Source organism: Sturnira hondurensis, unplaced genomic scaffold (genome assembly GCF_014824575.4).
Source record: "Sturnira hondurensis isolate 20B ecotype Veracruz unplaced genomic scaffold, ASM1482457v3 Scaffold0013994, whole genome shotgun sequence".
Classification (NCBI taxonomy): Eukaryota; Metazoa; Chordata; class Mammalia; order Chiroptera; family Phyllostomidae; genus Sturnira; species Sturnira hondurensis.
This window is the reverse complement of record NW_028086625.1, coordinates 1,331,003-1,341,437: the sequence shown is the minus strand read 5'-3', so window position 1 is coordinate 1,341,437 and position 10,435 is coordinate 1,331,003. Positions and strand designations below refer to the sequence as shown.

At 51.3% G+C, this 10,435-nt stretch overlaps 1 protein-coding gene across 1 annotated transcript; it reads left to right on the top strand.

The window, feature by feature from the left end:
• The first annotated feature begins 819 nt into the window (after positions 1-819).
• KCND1 (potassium voltage-gated channel subfamily D member 1) lies at positions 820-9,628 on the top strand. Its single transcript, XM_037062448.1, has 7 exons — positions 820-1,149; positions 1,335-3,711; positions 5,427-5,589; positions 5,692-5,775; positions 5,863-5,961; positions 6,223-6,473; positions 8,207-9,628. The coding sequence occupies exons 2-7, from the start codon at positions 2,591-2,593 to the stop codon at positions 8,439-8,441; spliced, it is 1,953 nt and encodes a 650-aa protein (XP_036918343.1). The 5' UTR covers positions 820-1,149; positions 1,335-2,590; the 3' UTR covers positions 8,442-9,628.
• Positions 9,629-10,435: the final 807 nt, after the last annotated feature.

Here is a 10,435-nt window from a genome sequence, read left to right as displayed (position 1 = left end):
GATGGGGTGAATATACAAATGGATGAGCGAGCGGGTGGGTGAAGGGATGGAGAAATAAGAAGTGTGATGAGACTGCAAATGGAGGGTTACGTGGAGATAAATTGAAAAGCTATAATTACATTACTGCTCTCCAGTGCCACACAGCTTTAATTACTAAAAAGGAGTCCTCTGCGCCACACCCTGTGCATCCCCTTTCACATCAGTCCATGTAATGCTTCCAGTGACACCATCAGGTTGGGGTAACTCCATCTGACAAGTGAGGAAACAATGCAAGTCACTTGCTCAAGGACACAGCAAGTCAGCAAAGCTGGGGTTTGAACCCATCCACGCCAGAGTCACTTGGTACCTAGTGCTCTTGCCACAGGAGCAGAGCTCTCTAGGGGAGGACATGATGTGAGGTTCCAGGATGTGAGCAGATGAAGGAGACTACCCCTCAGAGTGGGGCCTGCCTGGGAAAGAACCTGGTATGGGGGTAGGATCTCACTTGTCCCCAGCTGCACTCACACCCCATTTCACATTCGAAAACAGGAAGACTGTACTTCAGTCCCAGCAGTCTTGGCTAGAGCTGGGCTTTAATCTGTGCCCCCCAGCAGCTTTGGGGGCCTGGGCATCTATAGAAATGCTCCCCACCAGTACCCCTTCATCCACCCCTTCTCCAGCCTTGGGAGGGCCGGGAGGGGACACAGCGCTGCATCATTCCCTGTGGCACTCTGCTCTAAGGGCCATTAAATAGACACCTCCCCATCGATCGCATCTGCTAAGTGCTGCTGATTCAGACGGTGGGGGTGGGGGACCCAAGGGGCAGGGGGGGTAGGAGCTGGGCAGGAAGAGGGGTGAGTCCAGGAAGGAGGTGGGAAGAACTGGCAAAGCTCCCCACCACCCCCATTTTCCAGATGACGCGACTGAGGCCCAACCAGCTTTGTAGGAGGCGGAGTCTCCCCAGGGTCCCTCTCAGGCAGTCCTAGGGGAAGGGGCTCTGGGAGCCAAGAGGCCCCTCCCTGCCTCTCCATCTTCCGGCAAAGCTCAGAGGGGCGGGGAGAGAGCCAGAGGAGGAGGAGAGATTGGGCCGCTCTGCAGAGGGGGGCAGGAGCTCCGGTGTTTGGTACCCCCAGCCCCTCCGCTGTTGCCGCTGCTGCAGTGGGGACACAGGTGAGGTTGGCCTTGTGGGGAGTGGGAGGGGGCCACCAACAGCGTTGCCCTTGCCCTTCCCTGGTCCAGTCCCCATGCCCTCGCCTATCCTGGGACAGTCTCCCCGGGGTCCTGGACCTTGTCCTTCCAGACCCTCCATCCAGGGATCCAGCCCCTTCCCCTGTCTGTGCTGCCTTCACTCCCAGGCCTGGCTGTGGCTGCTTCTCTTCTTCCTCCAATTGCTGCTACTGCTGCTGCCCAGCGAACACCATCAGCCCCTCGGGGTTTGGTTTCCCAGACCAGCCCCCTAGAGTGGGACGCAGTCTTATCTTGGCCTCTCTCCTCAGCCTCCTGCAAGGCCCAGCAGCCCCGCTTCCTGGAGACACACCCAACTCCCTCTCAGCATCCCACTCCGATCTCCGACTCATTTTGGGGAGCACCCCCTCTTCCTCTTAGTCTTTTTTGATCCTCTGGGTGCTCTGGGTCTGTGTCTAACTTCCTTCCAATTGAGCTCCGGTCCCACGGGATTCTCCAAGCCCCTTTCTGTCCCTGGAACTCTTACGAGGATAGACCAGGCTTTCTCAACCCCCTAGGTACCCCGCTCCTCCTGACACTTCTTAGCCTCTGAAAAAATAACCTAGCCCCTTATCTGTCCTATCAGATACCCCACTCCTTTCTCCAGACCCACTAGGGACCCCACCTCTCCTTCATTCCCCAGAACTACTTTAAAATGTAGACACCTGCCAGGCTATTCTTGGCAGCTCTAGGCACTCCCAAGACACCTCTCAGCCTCTTTACAACCTCTTGGCTCTGTGGGCATTCGTTAGATACATCAACCCTTTTCCTAGTCCAGGAAGGGACTCCAACCTCCTTTCCTCAGAGGTCTTCAGTGTGGACCACCTTCCTCACCTTTCTCATCCCCCCTAAAATCCCTATACAGACACTTTCAGTCTCTTTCAAATACCTCTACCCTTCTGGTCCTATTTCTACCCTTCTGGATTCCCCAATCCTCTCTCCAACTCCACTAAGTAGTTCTAGTCCCGTCTTCCTTTCCTCAGAACTCCTGAAAATGTGGACAGCTCCCTAGTGTTTCTTGCCCCCACTAGATACCCACAGACATCTGTTAGGCACGTGTGGATCCATATCAGTTTCTCTAAATGCTCCCTCAGATCCTTCTCTGTCCCCTCTAGACACCCCTTCTCTGCTCCTTTCCATGTCCCCCACCCCCTTCTCAGCCCCTGAAGACATCCCCCAGGTCCCTCCCAAACCCTCTAAATGCCCCCCAAGCTCCTGCCCCTGTCTCTAGTTCCTCCTCCAGGTTCCTCTTGGCATCTCTAGACATCCCCAGTTTCCTTGTGCGAGTGCCCCACGTCCCCTCCAAGCCCCCACCATCCTGGAGTCAGCCACATTCTCCTAAAGGCCACCGCCCCAAGTCTCCGAGGGCCTGGGGGTGAGCGGCAGGATGGCAGCAGGTGTGGCCACGTGGCTGCCTTTTGCGCGGGCTGCTGCAGTGGGCTGGCTGCCTCTGGCTCAGCAGCCGCTGCCCCCAGCACCAGGGGTGAAGGCGTCTCGAGGAGATGAGGTTCTGGTGGTGAACGTGAGTGGAAGGCGCTTTGAGACCTGGAAGAACACACTGGACCGCTACCCCGACACCCTGCTGGGCAGTTCAGAGAAGGAATTCTTCTACGATGCTGATTCGGGCGAGTACTTCTTCGATCGCGACCCAGATATGTTCCGACATGTGCTGAACTTCTACCGCACTGGCCGTCTGCACTGCCCGCGGCAGGAGTGCATCCAGGCCTTCGATGAAGAACTGGCCTTTTATGGCCTGGTACCTGAGCTTGTTGGCGACTGCTGCCTGGAAGAGTACCGGGACCGCAAGAAGGAGAATGCAGAGCGCCTGGCGGAGGATGAGGAAGCCGAGCAGGCTGCGGACGGGCCAGCATTGCGGGCCGGCAGCTCCCTTCGCCAGAGGCTTTGGCGGGCCTTCGAGAACCCACATACGAGCACTGCAGCCCTCGTCTTCTACTACGTGACCGGCTTTTTCATTGCTGTGTCAGTCATCGCCAACGTGGTCGAGACCATCCCGTGCCGCAGCCCCGCGCGTCGGCCTTCGAGGGAACAGCCCTGTGGTGAACGCTTCCCACTGGCCTTTTTCTGCATGGACACGGCCTGTGTGCTCATATTCACGGGTGAATATCTCCTGCGGCTTTTTGCTGCCCCCAGCCGCTGCCGCTTCCTGCGGAGTGTAATGAGCCTCATCGATGTGGTGGCCATCCTGCCCTACTACATCGGGCTCTTTGTGCCCAAGAACGAGGATGTCTCTGGCGCGTTTGTCACCCTTCGTGTGTTCCGGGTGTTCCGCATCTTCAAGTTCTCCCGGCACTCACAGGGCTTGCGAATTCTGGGCTACACACTCAAGAGCTGTGCCTCTGAGCTGGGCTTTCTCCTCTTTTCCCTTACCATGGCCATCATCATCTTTGCCACTGTCATGTTTTATGCTGAGAAGGGCACAAACAAGACCAACTTTACTAGCATCCCCGCGGCCTTCTGGTATACCATTGTCACCATGACCACACTTGGGTGAGTGCAGACCCTGTGTTAGGAACTGCCCTATCAGGCAATTACACTCACCGTTTTTGTAAAAGAAGGCTAGGTAAATGATCTCTCTATTTCAGCTTCAGTTGGCTCATCTGTAAAAACCGAAGAACTTGGGCTAGTCTTCAAATTCCATCCAGCTTTGATAATGCCTTGATTTTCCACATCGAGAAACTTGGGTTCAAGCATTGTCTTAGCTGTACTCTTCCTGTTGGCCTTGTGTTCTCTGGGCCTGTTTTCTCCTCTGTAAAAGGAGGACTGATGATCCCTTTTTAGGAGCTTCAGTGACAGTTCTGACAGTTGTGAAAGTTCTCTGGAAATTTCTCACGCAAGATAAATAGGTATTGCTTTTCTATCACCCCCTTTTCCATCTTGAGCACTCACAAGCTCTCACCCACTAGAATCATCTGCTCTGTGGGGCACTACCTCTGTGGCTCCCCAGAGAAAGATAGTTTCAGCATGATTTTTTTGATTGCTAGTCCTGGAGATGAAATGGTTGGAATAAAAACATCAAATGGAACCACCAAGCTCATGTTGCTCTTAAAAACACTATCTAGGGCAGAGACTGAGCCTTTTCTAATTTCCATCACTGAGATGAGGTATACAGTTGCTGCTCAGTATCTGTTGAGTGAATGAATTGGGCTTACTCAGTGCTTTAATAGAGCTACAGGAACATTGATATGAGGTTTCTAAGGAGTAGAAATTAATTCTGGTTGGAAGTTCAGGATTAAATTGACAAATGAACACTGAGCCTTGAGAATGGATTGGGATGGGATCACTTGATGCCTTTTACCTATTCAGTCTTCACAATAACCTTTGGAGGCTGGGCGGCTGCTTGTGTCTTCTGGCTGAGAACACAGTCTGAAAGGACACATTACAGAGCCGGAAATGACCAAGTTGGAGAAACTTTTAACTAAGTCTAAAAAAATAAAGACATGAACAAAATAAATACGAAAGTGCCATGGGGCTGAGTGGGCACAGTTTGAATGAAGGCCTAGAGGTGTAAGGCGGCAGAGGCTGTACTTTTGTGGAGGGGATCTGATTGGTCTTGCAGTTAGGATAAAAGTACACTGTGTGATCTTGAGCAAGTCATTACGGAACCTCCCTGATTTTAGTCTTTACCCCCTCTGTGAAAGAAGGTGGCAAGATTGATTCTGCTCCATCTCCATGGGAGGAGGGGTGGCATGGAGAAAGGGAGGGGGGGCAATTTTAAGGCTCCCCCTTATTTTTTCATATGAGGACAGTTTCAAGGTTTCTTCTGGGGAAATAGGAAGGGGTCCTACCTAGAGAAGGTAAAACAGGTGCAAACGAAACCAACAGAGCACTGCTGCCAGGACTCAGAGCCCCTCAGCTGGTTTGCGGTGGTGGAACTCACTCCTCAGAAGGCTATGTTCACTGCCTGGGATTTCTTCCTTCTCCCCTATGCTAGGTATTAATAGATTTCCAGCTGGGTCAGAGGCCCAGTACACAGCTCGGATGGGGATAGCAGATAGTAGGGGCTGAGGGCCCATTTCTCATTTGACCCCCACTGGTGGCCCAAAAGATCATCCCTCCCATTTTGTAGAGCAAGAAACTGAGGCTCAGAGAATTCAAGTGCCTGGCCATGGTCTTGGAGTGAGTTGGGTTGGGTGGGATGAAGTGGGGGACTGAGGAGTGGGTAGACACTTTTCTTGACCTTGGCTCACCTCCTCTGGCCCCAGATATGGAGACATGGTGCCCAGCACCATTGCTGGCAAGATTTTTGGATCCATCTGCTCACTCAGTGGTGTCTTGGTCATTGCCCTGCCTGTGCCAGTCATTGTTTCCAACTTCAGCCGCATCTACCACCAGAACCAGCGTGCTGACAAGCGCCGAGCACAGCAGGTAGCTGTGCCTTCCATCTGAGTATCTCCTATTCCCCCTGACCCCAAGCCAGTCAGTCACTTGCTGTGTTTACCCACCTGACTCTTTCTCTCCTCTCTGTAGAAAGTGCGTTCAGCAAGGATCCGGTTGGCAAAGAGTGGTACCACCAACGCCTTCCTGCAGTACAAGCAGAACGGGGGCCTTGAGGTGGGTAGGTCCCAGACTGGGGTTGGGTGTGAGCAGTGATTGGAGGAGGAAGGCGCTGACCTCATTTCTCTGCTCCATCCCCTCCAGGACAGTGGCAGTGGGGAAGAACAGGCAGTGTGTGTCAGGAACCGTTCTGCTTTTGAACAACAACATCACCACTTGCTGCACTGTCTAGAGAAGACAACGGTAAGGCCCAAAGAGAAGTGGCATAGCAGAATAAAGGGGATCTCTCTGCCACCATGCCAGCTCTCCCCCTGGGATTGGAGGCTCACTACTAATTGTAGAAATCATGCAGGGCTTCCTGGAAGAGGCCTGATAGAGCTGAGCCTTGAAGGATGGGCAAGGAAAGGGAAGAGAGTGACTTGCAGAAAGGAAGGCCTAAGCAGAGGCCTGGCAGTGGGGACAACCCTACGGTGACTTGTGACCGTGCCTTCCTTCTTCCCACAGTGCCATGAGTTCACAGACGAGCTAACCTTCAATGAAGCCCTGGGTGCTGTCTCACTGGGTGGCCGCACCAGCCGCAGCACCTCTGTGTCCTCCCAGCCTGTAGGTCCTGGAAGCCTGCTATCCTCTTGCTGCCCCCGCAGGGCCAAGCGCCGTGCCATTCGCCTTGCCAACTCCACTGCCTCGGTAAGCCGTGGCAGCATGCAGGAGTTGGACACTCTGGCAGGGCTGCGGAGGAGTCCTGCCTCTCAGAGGTAAGTAACCCCCACCAGTTGGCTACACCTGAAGAAGCTCAGAGCTTGGGCCAGAGGGTCTGAGATTTCATGACCTCGGGCCTAGCAAGTCAAGCTCAAACCTAAACTTCTCCGTGCTGGAATCTTGGGCTTATCTTGTCTGGAACTTCTTGTTCTTCATTTATTCTTTCAACAGCCATTTATTGAGCACCTACTATATGCTAAGCACAGTTTTAGCCACTTTGGAGTTCACTTTAGGAGTTTAGGAATTTACTTTAGGCAGTGAATAGAACAGGCAGACGTCCCTAACCTTCTGGAACTTATAAGCTAGTGGGATGTGATTTGTTTGTTAAAAACAAACAAATACACAGATGATGTAAGTGCCAAGGAGAAAAATACATGAGGGATGGGGATAGAGAGTGTAGAATAGGGTGTGATGTAGTTTTAACCATGTGGTCAGGGAAGGTTTTGCTAAGGTGACATCTGAGCCAAGACCCGCAGGGTGTGAGGGAGTGAGCCATGTAGGTATCTAAAGGAGGAGATTTCCAGGCAGAGTAAACAGCCTTTTGAAAGAACCTGAAGCAGGAATGGGTCTGTGTGTCCAGGAACTACGAGTAGAGTGGTGTAAGTGAGAGGGAGAGTGGCAGGAGGTAAAAATCAAAAAGCAGCAAGGACCAGATTGTGTAGCTCTTATTGTAGACTATTATGAGAACTTAGGCATTGTAAGAAACGACCATAACAGGTAATGTCTTGTGTGTGTGCATGCATGCGTGCTCATTATGTTTCAGGTACTATTCTGAGCACTTTGTATCATTTATTATGTCATTTAATCTCCACATGAGAAATGCAGCAGGTCCTTCAACAACATCATTTTGTTCAATGTTGTTTTAGGTTGTTGTTTTTTGTCCTTTTAAACTAAAGTTTACATTCAATATTATTTTGTAGTAGTTTCAGGTGTATGGCATAGTGGTTAGACAATCATATACTTTTAAAAAGTGTTCCCCTGATATTTCCAGTACATGCCTGTCACCACACATAGTTACTACAATATTATTGAGTATATTTCCTGTGGTGTACTTTACATCCCCATGACCATTGTGTAACTACCAATCTGTACTTCTCAATTCCTTCACCTTTTCACCCAGTCCTTCCCCTCCGGTAACCTACAGTCTGGTCTCTGTATCTATGAGTCTGTTTCTGTTTTGTCTGTTCATTTACATGGTTCTTTAGATTCCATATATAAGTGAAAGTCATATGGTATTTGTCTTTCTCTGACTGATTTATTTCACTTAGCATAATACCCTCTAGGTCCATCTATGCTGTCACAAATGGTAAGAATTTTTTTTATAGCCAAGTAATATTCCCAATGTCATTTTGTTATAACATTGATGAGGTGCCTAGGAACTGAATCCTTGTTTTTATCAATTAGCCTGTGGTAAAATTTCTTTTGTTGCACATCATTTCACTTAAAGTCACAGAACCTATTGACAATGTTAAGGACTTAATTTGTTGTTACGCCTGTGCTTCCGATGAGAGAAAAGAGAGGCTTTGAGTGGTAAAAGTGGGATCGGGATTCAAACCCAGGGCTGCCTGACTCTGGAGCCCTCGCTCTGCACTGCCATAATTGGGGGTGCAGGGGAACCATTTACCACAGTGTCAGGGATCCAGTAGCTGTTCAATAAATGTCATGATTGCTGTGGCCAGTATTAAGATGACTTTTTAAGAACCTTCCATCTTCCCACCCTTATCTACAGCCGCTCAAGCCTCAATGCCAAGCCCCATGACAGCCTTGATCTGAACTGCGACAGCCGGGACTTCGTGGCTGCCATCATCAGTATCCCTACCCCTCCTGCCAACACCCCAGATGAGAGCCAACCTTCTTCTCCTGGTGGCGGTGGTGGTGGTGGTGGGGCCAGCGGCAACCTTAGGAACTCCAGCCTGGGTACCCCTTGCTTCCTCCCTGAGACTGTCAAGATCTCTTCCTTGTGAGGGGTGGACCTGCCCATCTAGAGGGCCCACTCGATTTTGGGGGACTCCTTTCCAAAGCCATATTTTGGGGGCAGACAGGGGCAGGCTTGGGGAACCCTTCTTCCCACAACTGAGAACTATGCAATGGAGTTTCATGAAATGGCCCACTTTGTGGGGGTGTAGTCAGGGAATGGGACACTCTCCACACCCATTTTCCTGGTGGGAGCTGAATCATTGGGCTTCCTCAGGCCCTGGCCTCTTTGCCCCAGCACACTGGGACTAGACCTTCTCCCTGAGTTGGCCTCCTGCATGCTCCTCCCCTTGGGCCCTCAGGCTCCCAGGCTCCCACCTGACCTCTGAGCTCTGGCCTGAGAAGAAGAGGTGAGATTTCCTCTTCTCTCTATCCGGACTGTGGAGATTTGGGGGTTCAGGGATGAGAACCATTACCTCTGTTCTGGCCCCTCAGAGAGGTCCCCACCCTTCACCAGGCCCAACAACACCTCAATTCCAAGCTTGGAATGCTACCACAGGCTTCAAGGGCTGTGGCCTCAGCAGTGACCTTCCATCCCCAGGCTGTGGCTCAAGAGTGAGGCTGCCTCTCCCAACACACACAGATAGCACAAACATTACCCCTCTTCCCTAGCTGCTGGGAATGGGTCCTTGCAACCCCATCCTCTGCTGGGCCCCCAGCAAACTCTAGCAATAGCAGCTGCTGCCATGACATTATGCAAAGCCTCTGCCCAGTTTGCTGCAGCATTTACATCTGCCCTAATCACAGGGGCCACCTCTAATACTCCTCCTCTTTCCTCTGGTTTGCTTCCTTCCTGGGTTGGGCTGGAGTCTGGACTGGCTGAGATAAGCACCTGGCAACCAGCAAGGGCTGGGCTGGGTTTGGAGATCACGAGCTGATTCCACGTTCTTGGGCAGGAGTCCAGAAGCCTCAGGGGCTGAGGCTTGGGTTGTTATTGAACTCTGGGAGTTGTAGGAGGCAGGAAGAACTTCTTTATCTTCTCCTCCCCCACAACATCTCTTCACATATTCCTCTCTCCTCTTCTTGGGTCACCTTCTGGAACTCTGTTTTTGCACTCAGGCTGTTATCTGGCATCATCTCAGGTTCCCTGTCCCCAGCACTGTCCCTGTGGAACTGGTGGCTGACAAAGATGTGGTTTCCATCAGTCAATAAAACCTGATAGGAGAGATGAGGATGAGCACCTCCTGGCTCTGTGGATTTGGGGGCTGGGTTGGGCTGGGGAGTTGAAAGTTGTACTCTGATTTCAATCCCTGTCAACTAGTAGAAGAGCCGGTGTGGGTAAAGGTATGGGAGGTAAATGGTTGGTGACATCTTCTGGAATGTGTGGATCTAGGAAAAAAATTTAAAAAGGGGTGGTTGAAGAGTTGACTCTCCAGCCAGTGTGAGGCAGGCTAGGAGGTCTTGAAACATGCCCCCCCAACATCACTTGCTCCAGCTCCCCAACTCACATATGGGAAAACTGAGACCCAGAGCAGCACATGCTTGGTTAGGGGGAGACTTAAACCCAGGTTTCCTGACAGCAAATGGCTCTCAACCGAACCCTGATGAAAAGCATCTTCCAGTGTGGTAAAACCCCCTTCCCTGGGGATGTTCCCTACATTTTCTCTTCTGGGCTCCTAGGCAGTGTGTGACTAAGCTCTGTGGAGCGCTGAGATGACAGACCTTGGATTCTTGTCAACTCGGACTCTAATCCCAGAGGAAGAGAATTGCTTACCTTCTCTTGCCCCAGGCTGCTAATCTGTAAAACAGAGATGATTGTTCTTTTATTTACCAAATATTTATTAACTGGATATCATGTGCTAGCCCTGGGGATACAGAGATGAGCAAAGTAGACATCATCTCTGTTCTACAGAGGTGAGCATGGAAGGCAACTAAGCAGTTACAATATAGTGCAAGAGAACTAAGATCAACAGATTACAGAAGAATGTAGATGGCAGGAGAAACTAACCTGGCTGGCACACAAAGAATGGAATGTAGTTAGCCA

Excerpts from the sequence above, each read along its gene's own strand:
- KCND1 (XM_037062448.1), top strand. The coding sequence starts at position 2,591 with ATGGCAGCAGGTGTGGCCACGTGGCTGCCTTTTGCGCGGGCTGCTGCA. Across the intron at positions 5,962-6,222 it reads ACTGTCTAGAGAAGACAACG|TGCCATGAGTTCACAGACGA; the intron begins GTAAGGCCCAAA and ends TTCTTCCCACAG. Across the intron at positions 6,474-8,206 it reads AGGAGTCCTGCCTCTCAGAG|CCGCTCAAGCCTCAATGCCA; the intron begins GTAAGTAACCCC and ends CCTTATCTACAG.